Source organism: Scatophagus argus, chromosome 8, assembly GCF_020382885.2.
Source record: "Scatophagus argus isolate fScaArg1 chromosome 8, fScaArg1.pri, whole genome shotgun sequence".
Classification (NCBI taxonomy): Eukaryota; Metazoa; Chordata; class Actinopteri; family Scatophagidae; genus Scatophagus; species Scatophagus argus.
The window spans coordinates 21,470,916-21,489,624 of record NC_058500.1 but is presented as its reverse complement, the minus strand read 5'-3'; the positions used below and the strand labels follow the sequence as shown (position 1 = coordinate 21,489,624).

The following is an 18,709-nucleotide window of genomic DNA, read 5'->3' as shown; positions in this document are numbered from 1 at the left end:
TGGATGTTAAAGTAACATGCTTCATGTACATGACAATTCATTAAGACAATTTCTGTTGGACTTTGTCACATTTGGTGTTGTTGATTAAAAACATCCAAGATGAGTGTCACCAATTCAGTATCCGATGTCAAATGTGAAATATGGCCACAATTTCTCCTCTTTTCCTGAGTTATAGTGTAGAATAAAGGACAGAGATCACAGTAGAGTTGACCTTTGGGATATAAACTGTCATCATTTTATCCTATTATACATTTGTGTGAAATGTTGAGTTATAGCCCAAAATGTGTTTTGTCACAACCAAAATCTAATCAATACATTTTTGAGTCTGAGTGAATATTAATTAAAGCTGTCACTTTATCACAACTGGATAATCTACAATTCAACACAAGCCAAATCCAGATCGAACCGTAAAATTAGGCAGTCCTGATTAAATATGAATAATGAGACAGTGTTGTCTATTTGTGGCTTATAATGTTTTCAGAACCATAATTTAGTGTCCCGTTAGCTATCTGCTATGAGCAGTGCTGATGAAATTCTGTTCTGTGTTGCCTATTTCTCACCTTAAAACACAAACACATTTAATGTACTGTTAACTGTAATATGAGAAAGGGCTTTTTTTTTTCATTCCAGGCTGCCATGTTGAAAGCAGACATGTGCAGAACAGGCTATGAAAACAAATAAACACACAGCAGCTCTGTTCAGAATGTCTCTATTCCACTATGAACACTGTATCAAATAGTTGATTGCTACTATATCAATGTTCAAAATTTCAGATGTTTCATGTTCGTGATGATAAAACAATACAAACAAAACAAAAAATATCACACACACACTGCTGCTGTTAAGACACTGTATTTGTTAAAATTTCAAGGCAGCCAGCCAGTCAATCAACACATCAACAAGTGCATGGCAGTTATCAAGTTAACACATTCACAGTTTTGTGGCACAAGTAAACTAATGCACGACAGATTCTTTCAGATTGTGTTCTATTCACTATTTCACAGGTCTGACTAAAGCGACATTTCTACAGAAATGGCAGGAAAGGTCTGACTAGCTGTGTTCATACACAGCAGCGTCTGGGCATTTGAGATGAATGTGCAGCATGTTTAACCCCTTTGAAAGAACACGCTGTTTCTTATTTTGTATTCTGTATTTTCCAGAGAAGAAAAAAAAAAGAAATGAAAAGGTAAAACATATATTTTGTGAAGCATGTCATCGAGCCAGTAGCAGGAACAAACATGAAGGGTGTGATTGGGTTTTGGCAAGTCACATCATCTTGCAAATTATGGCTTAAATCACATACTGCTACGTAGCTGAGCATTAAAATGAAAACCCTGTAATCCATGGCTGCAATCAGAAACAAACAGAAAAATAAAATGTGACCTGAGCATGATAGCACGAATTTCAGGCCTGAATAAAAGAGGAAGTCATTTATAACAATAAAGCATTTAGCACATTAGCGACACTCAGACACAGATATTGCACTTTTCAAAGCATGACTACAGGCAGACAAAAAGCAGTGTTTCTGTCTGTCAATATTCTCCAGCGAGATGACATTTATTACACAATAAATCTGGAAGACAAAAAGATGAAATTGTTCAACACCAACTTGTCTTGACATGCACACTTCTTTCAGCAAAACTGGAACTAATATCCTGTTTGTTTTTTCAGGGGAAATTCTTGTTATTCTAAGGGAGAACAAGCTATGTCAGGTCCAGATGAAACCCAGCCGTCAAAGTTTCCAATTCATCCATGCTAGACTGGTGTCTTAATAAGCACGGCTGACACTTTGAACAGACTGGGAAGTCACTTGTTACAGTGTAGGGAATCCTTAGAAAGGGCATTGCTACATGGGTATCCATTTTTAAACATTCTAACCTGATTTGACTAATAAGTGAAGGTTCAGTCAAACTTAACCTATATTTACCTCTCATACAGCTTACATTTTTTCCTGCTCCTGCTTGTGTAAATTAATGCCGTTTTGCGTTTTTTTTTTCAGAATTTATGCCGATGGAAACGCCAAAGCTTGTATTTCAACAAATAATTGCTATTCAATTCTATATGAAATCATACAAGTTTTGTGCATCCTTTCTTTTTTCTTTAAAAAAAATCATTATGCAGAAATGTGTAAAAATATGCTCCAATTACACAAAATCAGGTAGCACATCTCACTCTACTAGTTTTCAAAAAAATACTGGTTTGCAGACTACACTCCTGAATTTTGTCAAACTCTTGATAGACAGATTTAAAACATTTTTTATTATTCAAAGCATTCTTCTTCCTTGGCAAACCTGATGGCAATAATCACAATGCAGAGCTTGTGAGGTCACCACACTCATCGATTTTTTTTATTTTCAAACTTTCAAACTTGTAGTCTTCAATCCCAGCCAAGGCTAACCCAAGTGACATCACTTGAGGCAATTTAGAACACAGCCTCTTTTTTTCTTTTTCATTTATTTAGTCATCTTCGGATGAGTTCTCCTTTAATCATTTTCCTGAAACAAATCGGTACAATAATCAATCCATCCATTAATCATAACTTGAGGGACTCTAGTGTGAATAGTCTTTTCTTTTCTGTACTGTGTACAGCTGCAGGTACTGCAGGTTTCCTGTGTATTTATTCTTTTTGAATGCTCATCCTTCCCTTATTCTTGCATGCTTTGCACCCTCTATATCTTGTTTGCTGCTGTAACATTGTAATTTCCCAGTAACTTCTTGAAGATGGGTTAAAACTGATATTTTCGCATAACAGGCCATTAATAATGATTTCCCTTCATTAACTTAATATTATTCACCATGAATTCCATTCCATTTGCTGAACAAGGCCCTGCAGTGGAGATGACTGTAGGTGGATTAACCCCTCAGGTGCCTGCGTTCACCCTAACAAGGAGAGCTCTGACGAGGGGTAGTGCTGGGCTGGACCCAGGCCTGACCACAGCTATGTGGCTGTTTGTTCAGCCTACCTGCCCAGAGCTAAATGCACACAGTGATAGAGGAGAGGTGGCAACAAGCTTTTACCGGAACTCAGAAGAGTTTCCTCCTCTCAGACATACATGTAAGATAGGACTGTGACAAGTTAGAGAAGACAAGTCTAAGGAATAGGGTTTTAATTACAGAAATCAGGGGAAAAGAGTATGATATGATGATTTTTAAACTGTCCAGAAGATCTCTATTTAAGATGAGTTTATGTGCAAAAGCCAAGACAGCGAGTAATTTTCCATGCAAAAACAACAAACCAAAAATTCACAACTAAAAACAACTAACTCTTGTTTTCTTTTGAATAAAATTCATTTTCACAAAATCATGAGCCCAAATCCTTACTGCCACACAAGTCTCTGACACAATAAATACTTTATGCACTGACATACATAAATAAATGCCACCCAGCTATTGTCATACTGCATGTGCTTTGAATGAATGTGCTGCATTCAGTTTCACAGTCAGCACACTCACCTGTATACTCATGCAAGAAGAGAACCTGCTCCTCTGAACTGTGACTTTCATCTGTGGCTCATTAGTTCGAAAAAGAAGCCATTACTGTAGTGGGCACCACAGGGGTGCTGGTAAAGGCACATCACACCAATTCAATGACCCTCTTTAACCGACAACAAAAACTAAAAGTCAAAGAATTGCTCACTTGGACAAATTAATTCTTAGGTGAGAAATATCAATCAGATGAATAAAAAATAAATACTGAATTCTGTCCTTTCTTCTCAGGAGTATGTCTGGTTCCATTAAGAAATTCACTGAAACCAAATGAATCATATTGTTGTTGGAGTGTCAAAGCAACAAGACAGTGCTTGTGACAGACCAATCTAGAGTCCATGAAAACCAAAAGTGCAAAATGATCCACCTCGAACAAAATGTCTGAAGTCAAAAAGGAAAGGAAACTGTCAAACTGGTCCCTTCATGACAATGATGTCAATCCTGTCTTCTCTGCCCCTCACTGAGTCCTGAGATACTCTGGTGTGGAGTAGTTGAACAGCAGGAAGTCCATTCGATACAGGTTGAACAGTTTCTTCTGGTAGAAAGGACTGATCTGCTCAAAGTAGCGTGCTGCCATGTTGCCATCGGTCCTGGTGCTCTTACCAGATGTTGGAAACTGAAGTGTTCCCTCCACTCCAGCCAAACTGAGCACAGCCTGAGCATCTGGCTCCAGAGTCTCGTACTTCCCCACTACGTCATAGTGGATCAGACAGGGATGGCAAAGGGAGTGCACTCGCTCCCAGTGCTCATTAAAAGGTTCCTCTCGTTGGGTCCGAGGGTCCACAAGGTACTGGACAAACTCGTGAAAATAAACATCATTCCCTTTCTCCAGTGCTTCGGGCTTTGGGTGGCGCCGGTACTGGCGGATGATTTTGGTTCCGTAGCGCTTGTGGAAAGCGGTGTTATAGCTACGGGTGAACTTGTTCCGGTAGGCGGACACCAGGCGCTCAAAGGGCTCCCGCACAAAGATGAACTTGAGGTAGCTGCGAAGGCGTTGGTTGATCTCAGAGACTGAGAACTCGGAAAGTGTGCGGAGGTTACCTGCCACATGGGCCTCGTTCGCAGGGATAGCGAGGGGGTCGGTGTAGCGGCCATCACTGGTGAGGACCATAAGGACACGTTTCCAATTGGTGCAGGCTACCTGAAAGTGATAAAAGAAGACTTTCAAGCCCAAATATGCATCCATGCAGTATTTTACACACTGCAACAGTCTCACCTGACTCTGAAATTTCAAAAACCACTTACAGAATATACGCCCACCCCGAGGCCAACTGTGCCCAACATCACTTACCCCAGTCCCTGGCACAGGAACTACAGTTTTGCCATGGATTTAGTGACTTGTGCTGGGGCTACAATGTTTTATTTTTTTGTTTGTTTGTTTTTTATATCCAATAAAGGTATGTAGAATTAGCTATTAGCAGTTGCTGTCTGCAGTGTACCTATCAATGTACAGACAACTATGGATTACTGGATTACTCTGATACTACAAAAACTTAAAAATCTTTATCTCCACTGGACATCAGAGATATTGATATTCCTGGGAAGTGTGATTCACACTGAATCTAAAGATATGTATATAGTATGTCTTTATTTAAATGTAAAAATGAAAGCAGACTTCACAGTTTGAGAACCTCTAAAATTTCAGCTGCACTATTTAATATCATGGCAACCAACCTTGGGTACATAGCAGTAAATAAGGCTGTGTTTATCATCCACAATGAGGTGTTTGAGATCCTCAGGCGAAAGCACCTGCCGCTTCCTCATGTGGCTCAGACACGCCTTCTCCAACAGCTCCCTGCGGCCTTGGAGGGACTGCTGATCTGCCAACAGCTCCGGCTGCTTCTAGAGAAGTGATCATAACGATACAGAGGACCAAAGAAAGAGGACCCACATGGGCAAAAGAGGGAGGGAGAAACAAAGTAAATGAATTAAAAATTGGTGCATGCGCATCGTGTACCCAGAGCAACCCCTGCCAACTTGTGAATTTTAATGAATTCTTTTTAATTACAATTTATCACACAAGACAGAAACAACAGTTTCATAATCATCATCGACTTTCAATATTTTGATACAAGTGGATTTCCTAAAAATATTTCACAAAAAAAATACACATACAATAAACAGACTTAAAATAAAAATAGCAGCTATAGAATGAAATTAATCTTTATTTGGAGCTGTGTTAAAAACACACTTTCCTTTAGCTCTGTTTTTGGTCTCTTGCAGGAAATATCTTGCTCTTCAGCTTCTTAATAGGTCACTGTGTTAACTGTGTCTGTCAGCCATTTGGTGCATGCATGCTGAGACAGATGAAGGTAATAAATTTCTGTGGCTTCATCAACACAAGCCACCGACTGAAGCGATCGTTTTAACCCAGTAAAAGTACTGATTAGAGTTGCTTTGAGTCTAACCCTGATGATTTCATTAGTAAGTCTGTCATGATAACTACATTATCAACTTATTGTGTGTCCTTATCTTACTGTTTATCCTATTTCATAATCTTATTGTTATTTGGACTTGACCCAACAAAAAGTGGCATAAACTGGATTGTCTGTATATCGCCTGTTAAAGAATGAAAGACTACGCCAAAGCCAAATGTTTCATATCTAAGTGCAATTTTTAAAGAAAGTCAAGAGTCCATTTTATTTATTGTTTGGGTTGTGTGGTTTTATTTATTTAGATTATTTTAATGTTTCTTTTCGTATTTTAATTCCAATGTCTGAGTATTCTTAAGAATTTAAAATTAATTGAAAGGGTGTACCTGCATCACTATGCTATTATATTATCATATCAGTGGCATAAAATGGTCTTAAAATGACAATAGCATCATTTATCACAATTATTTTCAGAGACAACATATTGCTCAACAAAAGGCCTAGTTATTTGGTCATTTTCTCCAAACTTCAAGGGACTAAGAGCCTCCAGCTTTATGGAATGAATACACTGGAATACTTCTTTAACCCTGCTATTTGTTTGTAGGAGGTTTGACACCTTCGTATGGCTGTTATGGGTGTGTTCCTAACTGAGAAACTATATTGCACAGTCAGAAATTTACTGCGGTGGCTGCAGTGTGACCTCACAAATGACCCTAAGTCAAATCTGCAAATAATAACCGATCAGCCGTTTGTATGTGACACTAAGTACCGTCAGGTGTTCAGGTTAATGTGACCTTCAAAGCTAACACCCTAAAGCGCAGCATGAAAGTGATATGACAAAGTATCACTGAAATTTGAGAATAGTATTCAGTTTTTTCTCTTCCAATTTCAGGAACTTTTCCACAGAAAATGTAACATTAGTGGCATCAGACATCGAAGCACATTCACTGAATGGTGATACAGAAGCAACAGCAGCAGTCGCATCTAAACAGCACAATATTTATCCTCTTAATATGTAAGCATGCATGAACGTGTGTGCATAATTTCAATCCATCCAGCGTGTGATAACAAATTTCCATTAATGGTTCGGTCATCACAAAGCTGGAAAAGCCTGTAAGAGTCTGATGAATGTTTCATACATGTTTGTGTGTGTGTGTGTGTTTCTTACCTGGTCTCCATTGTAGGGGGTCTGCAGTGGACTTCGACTTATCCCTGGGCTGCTGCCAGTCTTCACACCAGGTTCTACAATTAGGAAATTAGAATTTTATAGAAGACATGTACCTATCTGTCTTGTTTCAGTGCATGTCTCACTTGTTCACAGGACTGGAGTGAAAATGTGCAATGAACAACACCACAACTATCTACGTGTTATATATCACATGTGAAGATGAATTTTCACACGTGCGGGCGTTTTGTTCGCTTTGTCACCACCAATTTAAGTCTCTCTGCGTTCCTTTTATTTTTTCAGAAGCGTAAAAGTGGGTCACAAATGAGAAACACTTATTTACAATGTGTTAATTACTACTACTATAAAGATGTGAGATGTAAAGAAGGTTGGAGGCGATTTCCCAACTCTCTTTTGGATCTGCCTTTGTCATGATGTGAGCCCTCCTTTCTTTCATTTATAGATTCCATAGGAACAGTGTGTTCCTTCCGAACTCTCTCTGTAACTCTTACATAAGTTACACCTCTCCTTTTTTGTTCTCTCGTTGCTCTAACTGCAGCAGTCATTTTTAATTTGCCCCTTTGGAATTTTGTTATCTTTACAGAGCAAAATAACTGGAGGATATATCACAAAACAGATTTGAGACCACCTACTTCTCATTTCCTAAGATTATGAAAGCAAACAATGATAAACACACAGCACTGAGTAGCTGTGGATGAGACCAACGCTTGGCTTGGCATGACATGTAATGATGGACTTGCTGAAAGCACTGCTAGTTTGAAGAACTTAAAGTCTCCAAATGTTCTCCTTCTTCCAGCCTCTATAAACACATCTGTCTTCTCCATCCATCCCCCAATCCCATCCCCCTCCTCTCCAGTTCCTAACCAGGCCTGATGGCAGTCAGTGTTTGGGTCTGCAGCTAATGGGACTGAGCACGAAAGTGATTTGTTTTACACATGTGGCAAAACAGCAGGGTTGCTTGACATATCACACAAAGCTGGAAAGTGATGGAGTTAAGAGTTGTGCTTTATCTATGTTAGCATGGGAGAAGATGCTTGAATTAGGGTCTATGGACTGATGAGAATATGTCAAACCATGACATGGAAAACATATTATTTCACAATAAAATGCAACATGGAGGTTATGCTATGCAGATATGGAAGGAGACAGAGCCTTATTCTCTCTCACTGTTTCTCTTCTTTCTGCTGAGTTCACATTTTGCAAATAAACTGAACTTGCTGTTCAGAACTGCTGTGAAATGGCATGTAAATTTAATCAATCTCTACGTCCGGCTGGATCTCCCGTCTCATGAAAAACATTAGAAACCACTATTGTTTGCAAACTCTTGTTAAATATTAAGACCAAACTAAACCCTAACTGCTTTCTGCCAAGAATCCGAAAATGAAAAGAAGAACAACTACAGTGACTGGTGAGAGAATATAAGGAAGTAAGACTGGGACTGCGTGATGCAGCCTCTGCCTGTCCCTCTTCTCTGCCTCAGCTTACGTGAACCATCAAAATCCTCAACTTCCTCTTGGTGAAACTGCCATCAAATGAACACGCAAAGACAGACAGCAATGTCTTGAAACCTTTGGTTGGACGTGCATAAAATCCACATCTTGGGCCTGTATGGTTACAGGACGTACATGCAGTTACATCTAATTTGCATCTATATGCATGTGATAATGTATATGGGCATATGTTGAAATATTCTGCACAATGCTCAGAGAATCAGCACTATTGTTATGACACAATGTTAACAAGAAAGGAACAGTTTGGAGAGGTCACAGAAATAGAACCCTGCATCCCAGAGATTTGAAACATCAGATTTCACTATCAGAAAATAAGATAGAAGTAGACATATTGGATGAGATGTCTAAGCTCTCAGTCAGCAGCACTGCACTTCACAGCCTGAGCATCTAGGTCTTGTGCGTACTCAAGATGCTTCATCAGGAAGCTAGAAAGTAGGTCAAAAGACACTTGTGGAGGGTCTACTTATATTAATGGACCTGTTGTGCATGAACAACTTATATTTTGAGTCCTAAAACCTGGAAATACTGTCAAGTCAAGAACTCTGTGGTTTAAGGCAATACAAACTTTAATAATTCATTCTCTTTGTAAGGTAAAAAGTTTGTTGCTAACAAGTAGCCAACAGCTAAAAACTGAACTACACCCCATCAGCAGCACTAAGATTGGAGAGGGACTGATGGTATACCACTGTGTGTCACTGCCAATGCATCTGCTCATGCTCCGCTGTCATATACCACTTCTCACTGCCGATTCCTTTTAAATTATGATGCTGCTCATTAATTACATATCGGTACTGTGTGCAACCACTGACCACCGGCACCAGCATTTCAGAGAATACTCAATTCTGATCATTTTAAGCCACCTCTTTTTCTGTATTGTATGTTCAATCTCACATGCACCAGAAAACCACTACTTCCTCTCATCTCCAGGAAGTGATACAATAGCAACATTTGAAAAAGAGGTGAGTGGCTCTGAGTGTTACGACACACACAAAAGGGCTCTGTCGGGTTTGTCACGCATTTGTTGCAACTTACTACATACGCTACATACCCTGGAAAACAAGGCTCCATTAAGCCTGCACACTGATCTGAATCATTATAAACACATAGCACTATCTCATGACTAATCAGTTGACAGGAAGTTAGTGACACCGTATGTTAAGTACATTAAAATGCTTTCATGGTTTGTGTGGGCCCAATTCATCAACATGTTGTTGTTTTTAATGTTCTTTTAATGTTTTTCTGCCCTTCTCCCCCAGAAAAAAAGTTTCCCTTTATTTGAAAAACCTCTTCCTCCCTGTGATCATGATGAATAGCACAGAGGATTCTGTGGCATCAGTAATGTAAATATTTACTTAAAGAGGTAAAATAACACTTAATTGCACTTAAATAAAGGCCTATCTTTATGAGGACCGCCTAATGGAAGTTTCCATGAGCTGAAAGAAAAGCACAATGTAATTTGATGTAAGACAACACGGGATGTCACACATGACAACAACTGAAAGCGGGAGCAGGCAACAGAATTATCATGAGTAACATGATGTCAGACATTCTGTGTTTGTTTCGTGCATAGTTTGACTCAAAGGTGCCACATCATCATTGTATGTTAAAACCCGCAGATGGTGGTAATTACAACAAAAGCTGAGGTGACTTAACAATTAGTTATATCCTCAGGCAGGAAGTTCCTTTTAATCTTACCCTTGTGGTCACTTTCATAGTTCTTTCAAATCAAAAATGCAACAGAAACCTTCCCGTAACACATCGAGCTACTTGATCAACCAGCTTTTTTCTCACATTAGAAATTTGCACCTCAAAAAATAAGTTAGAGTTCAGTCTTGTTCCCTTTTGAACAGCACATGCTTTAGTGTGATGGACTGAGTTCACTTATACATAAGAGCAGAGAATCACTGAATCCCTGACGAGTTTGAGTTACTACTCAACACTGTATAAATACAGCACATATGTCCACAGCAAGTCACTATTTCTTTTGAGCTCAAAGCTTTAAAACGGCAAAAAATAAATAAATAAATAAATAAATTTTGTCTCAATGTTGTCAGAACAAATCCAGTACAAATGTTCACAGCCTGGGAGCATGTATATTGAGTCAGACATGTTCAGCATCTAACATCTGTCCTTTGTCATTATAATAGCTACAGCATAGGACAGACTGAGAATCTTGCAACTCATTCCAAATACTGCTAAACTTGAGTATTGCAATATTTTTTTGTGATGATGTAGTCAGTTCTCAAAAACAATTGAGACGGGAAGGAGTTAAGCAAGTACCGCTTGTACAAACACAAAGAACAGAAACCTACTGTATGAAAACATATTACCTAGCTTATAGTGTTGCAGTATATATATTGCCATATAATTAATTATAATCCCTGTATTGTGATAGGCATCATATCGCCAGATTATTGCCTATATACAGCCTAGCAGTTGTAGTTTGTTAATTCCAAAATTAATTCAGCCTTTGTACCTGAAACTGCAGAGTTTAGCTGGCAATCATTACTAACACTACTGGTTTACGATAAAAGAAAGTCAGATCAGAGGCACAGTCTGACCCAACCATAAAGTACTAAAACCGCATCATCTTCAAACACTTTAGACACCAGCCTCCAGCTCTTGTCTTTGCATATAAACACAATTAAGCTTTAGTGCCACATCTTTTTCAGTAGCCCTTAATGTTAGCGATCTGAAAAAAAGACAGATAAAAATAAAGCATGTTTGGGATATTAACGAAAAGACATCTGATACACCACCCGGAGTGAGGCAAAACAAACAGCCAGCAGGTGTAGCATGTGGTGTACAGCACCCTCTAAAGAGCCGCCAGCATTATGGGGGGCTTTAAAGGCATCACGGCATTCTTTGTTTGTTTCACAGCAGCCTCCCTGATGTAAAAGTCAGATGATGAGTGGCAGTGTGCATGCGTGCCCATAAAGTATAACTAGTGTGTGCAATTACAGGATTATGCTATGCGTATGTGTATTAAAGGGTATGGTAATGAACAAGATTGTTTGTGGGTAAATGTTTAACGATAAAGTGGGTTACAATGGGTTACAGTGTACAGTAAGTTTGGTTAAAAAAAAGACAATATCATTTATGCACTGACTGTGTGTAGGTAAGCCACATTGGAACAGTCCTTGATGTTGCCTCGCTATGGAATTGTGAGACGTGGAATCCATCGCTGTCAGAAAAACCAGCAGAGCGGATTCTACTTTTGTGAACTAAAGTGAACAGTATTAGAGATATCTAGCAAAAAAACAATTGTGTCACTCATCTGGGGAAGCTTTGATCAGTTTATCAGTAGATCAGTATAGTGACAACAGTTGTGACAGAACACTTGAGACATAAAACACTATCGTGGTTTAAAGAAACACCACTGTTTTAAAATATGTGTTAAAGTATGTTATTCATGTCCCTGTGGGCTTTCAGCTTAATCAGACAATTGACTTTTATCTCCCATAGCTGGGAAAGAGGGAGAAGACGGTGAATGCAGGGCTCATGGTTCAGAAATAATGATTCTACCAAGAGCAAACCTCAGGCATAAGTCCTGGTCCTGCTTCAGGACTACATATGGCACTTATGTGTGGTTTAAGTGCCATGTGATATCATACCATCCTCTTTCAACAATGACAACTATAAACATATTTACTGTTTGATGAAAACAGCAAGTTTGGTTTTGGTGCTGAGGTTGGAAAAAATGTTTCCTGTGTCAAAAAACAGGACTGAAGGCTAGTCAAATTAGCATTGATACCACAAGTGTGGATTTCACTTATCTTGACAATGCTGACAAGTTCACTCCACCTTTGTCAACTGCACACACTGCACACCATCCTTCCACGTCAAACTAACATGATATAGTAACAAATACAATCAAACCACACCCACACTCTGTGACACAGCTCTGCTCAGTCAATGCAACCACATAAAACAGTCTGAGAGGAATTGTGGGTGTTCATCTCTATGACACATCTAGAGACTGACTGGAAATAGCAAATGGAAGACAAATTTCCTCCTCAGTTTTTATGCTGGCTTGGGGAAACTGAACACAATAACAAAAACATGTTTCTGCTGATGCAAATGCACTATATTTCCATGTTATTGTTGATAAAAAAAAAAAACAAAACAAAACAAAACAAAACTTGTACACACTGAACTCACACAGGGTCAGAGGGTGAGATTACGTTTCCAATACAGAAAGCTCCCAATGTTAAATATGTCTGTGCTCAATTCTGAAAAGAGAAGCAACGATTACGGAGTTCACTTCCTCTTGCCCATCAGCTTTGACTACGTCAAAAGCACACAGCACAAAGGCTACACGATCTACATCTACTATTTTCTACTGTGGGATGTAGAGGCTGGAATGGCCGAAAAGTCAGGAGCACAGCCTCTGACTGCTTAACAGACTCCATGAAGGCATCACTGCCAGAGGACAGTCATGCTAACAACAACAATAAACGTTTTTAACCCCAATAAATGGATAAATATTCACAGAAGACATTCAGCACTGGATTTATCATTATAATGTTTTTTTTGTTTGTTTGTTAGTTTTATTACAATGTCTGCATACACTGCTGTTCAAGGTACTCTTCAATTTCAGCTGGGAAAGCTCTGCTTTAAAATGCAGTACACAGCTTATTTCCAGATAACTTTACATTAGATGTTTTTCACTTGCTCAATCAAACAACTACAAGATGCATTCCACTTGCCTTGAACACAGAGCAAGAGTTGTGACCCAAGCACCTTCACATTAAAAATCAGTGCCTGTCCAACAGCACTGGCAGACAAAGGATGTTTACCAGCCAAGCTGCTGGTAAAATTACCTCAGCCTGTTTCTCTGATAACTTAAGATCCAGACGTCTGATGACAAAAACCCACCATCCATGAAAAGATAATAGTGAAAGAAAAGTAGCTGGATGGAAATGTCTGAATGTCCAGCCGACAGCCAGCACTTAAGGAAAACTCTGAACTCCGTGGTCACAGAGGCTGGAGAAGCGGCTTGTGACCGGAGGGTTGCTGGCTCGATTCCCCCCCGGACTGGCAGGAAGAAATTTGGGTGTGGTGGAGTAATTAAATGAATTTCCCCCCTCCATTAGTTGGTTGATGTACCCTCGAGCAAGGCACTTAACCCCCCCCCCACACACACACACACTTTGCTCCCCAGGTGCCTGAAATGGCAGCCCACTGCTCCTGTGTGTTTCACTGCATGTTGCATGTGTGTGTTTAATCAGTGATGGGTTAAACGCAGAGAAGAATTTCAGTGTATGTAAAAAAATATACTGACAATAAAGGTTTGAAGTTAAAGCAAAACTCATTACACTTCAATCCAAAAAGCTTGCAACTAACAGTTATTCTCTTCATTGATTAACTGATTTGCCAGTTTCACAGACCGTCAATGACTGCTAACTGGTAATTTCACATTTTTGTATTTCAAAAAGAAATTCAGCGTCTGTATTTTACGCTCACCAGAGGGTAAGAAATGCTGCTGTAGCAAGCCAAGATGGATGACTTACTCCCTAGCACAAATAATATTTGTTGTGTAAAAACTTGTAGACCTTTTCTCTCTTCTCTGAACCCTTGTGGGACATGTAGTGCAAATTGTGCTGTGTCTGAACGTCAAACTCTAGTGTTTAAATTGCACTATCTCACCCACAAAATAACAGCAAATGAAGCTCAAACTGTGACACGTCTGACGCTAAACGACTCAAACTCGCTCACTCACTCTAAATAATTTAACAGTTAACAGAACCGAGTAACTAGTTTATAGTTGTACATTGAAGAGCGCTAATATTTCTTCTCTGAGTGCCAAACCCAGGGTGTTGGCACAGGAAGGCACACAATGGAAGCACAATAATAATACGCTCTGAGCTTCCTATCCAGCATTCAACAGTTGGCTTTAGTTGGAAATGTAGTTCCGTAAGACAAATGGACTGGAAACACATATTTTAAAACGACATCCTGTATGGCTTTTGCAATATTCATCTGTGCTACATGAGGGTTTTATGAAAGCAATGAAAAGAGAAAGAAACCGATAAGAAGAGGTGAAAGAAACGGAGCAACAACAGGAAAACAGTCCTGAGATACAGTGAATAAAGTGTGGTACACAAACTTGTTCACCTGAACCAGAAAAAATAGCTTTTATAATACATGACTATAAGTGCACACAATTATTTTATGACACATGAAATATAAGAGCCACAGAGTTACACTCATTAATCTCCATCAGCAATAAGGCAAAACTACTGCAAGACATCTCACATCCAAACCACCTCCAACACCTCGAGAAACAAAAGCATTTGGAATGTGAACGCACTATCATGATTAAGGATCCGTGTGATTAGTCAACCAGTCGCTTAAACGTTATTGCCCTCACTAATCGGAACCGGGGGGGCTTCACTTACAATATGAGTTTTATTGAGGGCTATGCAAGGCAAACATCGAGTTGCTGTATTGGTGAAATGTTCATCTGGTTAACTGGTCCATTTATGATGTTACTAAAGACTGTGATTAATGATTTTGAATAGCATAGCTATGGAACGACATTTAATATTGTAGATTAAATTGGGTGCAATTTTAGCTGCTTTCTTGATGTTTTCTTACTTTTTGACTAGCTGAGAAGTCTAAGTTTGAACTTCTCATTAACACATCAGGAAAACTAGCTGTTGGGAACATTGCTAATGAAAACACATTTTATAAACTACAGATGTTTTCATTCACTTTGAATAATGATCCTGTTTAGGGTGTGATAGAGTTAATGTGAAGTCTTACAGTCATATCGCAAAAGTCATCCTGGGGTTTTGAATGCCTTCTCACTGCCTTATTTTCTGAAGATGAATGAGAAATTGTTCTTGTACAACTTTATTCAGAGGGATTTCACCAAAACTGATCTGGATCTCAAATATGAAAAATTTAACATCTTATCTGTCAACAATGGTGTAAATGTATTTAGAAATGAGATAACAAGAAATAAAACTGTTGTCAGTTTTCAGTATTTAAAGTAATTACACACACGTACTATAAAATACAAGTAGATAATTAAAGTTAGGGACTACTGCCTGGATCTTTCTCTCCTGTTTCACTTCCCTGTGCTCAACAGAGTAGAAGTGATGAACAGAAAGGAATGGGAATGACAGAGATAATATTAAACCAAACAAGAAATTTGGTGATATTTTCATGCTGTTTCTGACTAGATGCACAGTAATTAAGGACGCCCTATGTTTTGTTGACATCCTGTGAATCGGTACTCTCTAATGTGGCTCCAGCATGCTTTTCATATGTTGCACATGACTAATGATGGAGCTGCAAAGCAGACAAGTCTAAACGAGTCAGAGCAAGGACATATATACACACCAAGTTGGTGAAGGGGGGTCAATGAGAGTGCTAAAACTTGTCACTTGTCAGTTTGGCTACATGTGGTTTTATATTGTCCCCCGACAGCTACGTGTGTATTCAACACACTGCAGTCTATAAAAGGTGACTTATTGCTGAGCTTTTAAACTGTTCCATCATGGGGTGTGTGCTAGAGATAATCTGGGAGAAATTACTATTGTAACAATGGTTTTATCTTTCATATATTATGCTACATATGAAACCTGCAGATGATCCAGTATGTGTCTTGTGTCTCATGAAAGCTGTAGAACATCAAAAGTGTGCTGTAAAGAGTTCAATGCACTACTTTCCAAGTTAAACAAGAACCAACATGTGCTCTTGTCCACCCAACCAAAGGGCACTAGTTTCTTCTCTCTGGACCAATCCCCTCCTCTTCCTGTCTCTTCTTTATACAAATGTTCTCCCACCCTTTCAGCTATGCCAATGTACCATTTGATTTCAGCACAATCAATCCTCTCTACCTCATTGTCTCTGTCTAAACTTTGACTCATCTCCCTGAGAGCCCGCAGTCCCCTGGGGATAGATCTGTCTTTTAGTGTCCAAAACAGGCTCAGCTCAGGAAACAAAAGAAAGGGAGAGGAGAGGTAAGACGAAGAGAGGAGGGTTAAAGCAATATGAAGAGAGGAGGGTTAAAGTAGAGGAATGCAGGGGGTCTGGGGGAAGGGGGCTCAAAACATTACACTGTTCACAGTGAGCTTATTCATACTTCTTTCATTCACTTGTCACTCTGTCTCTGCACATGTCCTGTGTTTAACATGTGCATATTAACACACAAGTGTGCCTAGGGTTGCCCGTTAAAATGATGTGTTTTAATTATCCTCTACCAAAGATGCACAACCCCAGGAATACCACACAGCCCTATTTCACTGCTGCAAAGTCCACCACACCACATTAGAAACTAGTTATTACCTCTATACTGTAGGTGCTGTGATATCTGCACTCCTGTAACACTCATGTACAGTAGCATTCCTATAACTAATAACTTAATTTTTGATAACCATATCAGTGTGCCACTTTGCACTGCAATATTCAGAGTTCGGGAAACGAGCGGCTATTAAACGCAACACCACACAGGACATCGTTACAAGTGTAGTCAATAATGCGAAGTTGTGTGTGTTCAAGTTATACTACAAACTCTTGTTTTACTCTTGATGGTCACTTCCTTGTATATCTAAAACAGTAATGCTGCCGTATTTAAATACCGTTATTATACCGTTATCAGCAGTTACTTTTGTCGACATGTAGAGTAGTGTGGGGTCCTACCTGGCTTGGTGATGCTCTGAAAGTAAAGCACAAGGAAGAAGAGCGAGCCGAGGCACGTCGCCAGAAATAAGCGTCCTCCTCTGGGCATCCTCATCCTGAAGCCGGGCTCTGCTGGCGGAGCCCCCGAAAACTCGTTACTGCCTCGACACGGTTCATACGAGCCCACACAGAGCAGGATGCGAGACTCTCCGAAAATAGAAACCTACTTATTCATTGAAGAAACTGAAAAAAACCCAACAACCCATTCAGCAATAACGGTAGCCGCTAATTTTAACTTGAGGGGGACATAAATCCAAATCCGCCCGCTCGCCATTGCCGTTTTTTAACGTTAACTTAATGATGATGACAAATTAAGCAAGGTCACCTTATATAACACATGGAATAACGTTACGCTGAGGTGACATGCCCAAACTAAAAAATGAGAAGTTGTGAATAGACACTTCACTTCCACTGAGCTCTGGTTGCTACTCAAACCAATGGTATCTCGAGTTTGTCGACGCTACACAAACTTCTCAGCCAAACATGGAGGGGGCAACGTGCCATGACGTCAGCCCAACCTCTCTCGCGCGCCCTCTCCTCTGTTCTGCTTTGCTGCATTCAATATATATCGGAAATATTAAATCTAGACGAGGAAAGTCTATTTTACGTAGATTCTGTATAGTAAGAGCAAGACATGTCCTCAGTTTGTGGTAAAAAAAAAAAGCATTTATCCGTCAGCCTAATGATCACAAATAATCATCCGCCAGTTACATTTCCATTACATTCTGCGGCAAAGCCATATCACTATCGATCTGAAAAGCATAGGTTTACGAGGAACACTTCAAGGCATTATCGATTCACAGGGATTTCAGCAAAGACAGAGTCGGTCTCATGTCACAGCTGTCTGTCAAATCACGCTGGCAGTAAGATGTATTATAAAATAAACAAATATAAAAATAAAAAATAAATAAATAAACAAAATAGAACCACATGAAGCTCAAGCAGGCAGATAATATAGCTACACAATACAGAGACTCATTTGAATTGCTGAAGTTACCTAGTCTCTTACGTCTTTAGTTCATGTTTTGACCCTGCAAAGCTAGTCGTTTCAGAAGAAATCAGCTTCTATTACATACTGTGTGAAAGTTAATATGACTACAGTGCTGACCTAGTTTCGTTTTCTGTATGTAGCCTACCATCATGCAATGTGAGCTAACAAGCCTGCTCAGATTACAATTCATTCATTTAGATGAGAAAATCTATAGGCCTATACTAGCATGTCTGCCTTATGGAGCTAGCTTAGCATAAAAACTTGTGTCAGAGTGAAAGAGCGAGCTTCTCTCTGTCCAAAAGGGACAACAATTTTTACAGTTTGTGTATTGATTAAACAAGAATAAACCTGAATAATTCCTGAATAATAAAAGAATAATTCCTACACACGCCAAGTCTCAGGGAAGTTATGGCAATTACTTTTAAGCAATGCTTTAAATCATGTCATTATCAGAGAGGAAAGTTGATGACAA

General features: G+C 39.3%; 1 protein-coding gene across 1 annotated transcript; it reads right to left on the bottom strand.

Moving 5' to 3' along the window:
* Positions 1-836: 836 nt before the first annotated feature.
* On the bottom strand, positions 837-17,852 carry LOC124062996 (carbohydrate sulfotransferase 11-like). The gene is made up of 4 exons (XM_046396169.1): positions 17,208-17,852; positions 7,027-7,100; positions 5,161-5,328; positions 837-4,627 (listed from the first exon to the last, which is right to left on the bottom strand). Exons 1-4 carry the CDS (start codon positions 17,299-17,301, stop codon positions 3,944-3,946), a joined length of 1,020 nt encoding a protein of 339 aa, XP_046252125.1. The 5' UTR covers positions 17,302-17,852; the 3' UTR covers positions 837-3,943.
* Positions 17,853-18,709: the final 857 nt, after the last annotated feature.

What these genes read in the sequence shown, in the direction of transcription:
- LOC124062996 (XM_046396169.1), bottom strand. Translation starts at nt 17,301, where the DNA reads ATGAGGATGCCCAGAGGAGGACGCTTATTTCTGGCGACGTGCCTCGGC. An exon ending in CCCCCTACAATGGAGACCAG is followed by an intron (nt 5,329 to 7,026) that starts GTAAGAAACACA and finishes TCACTTCTCTAG; the next exon opens with AAGCAGCCGGAGCTGTTGGC. An exon ending in TTTACTGCTATGTACCCAAG is followed by an intron (nt 4,628 to 5,160) that starts GTTGGTTGCCAT and finishes TATCACTTTCAG; the next exon opens with GTAGCCTGCACCAATTGGAA.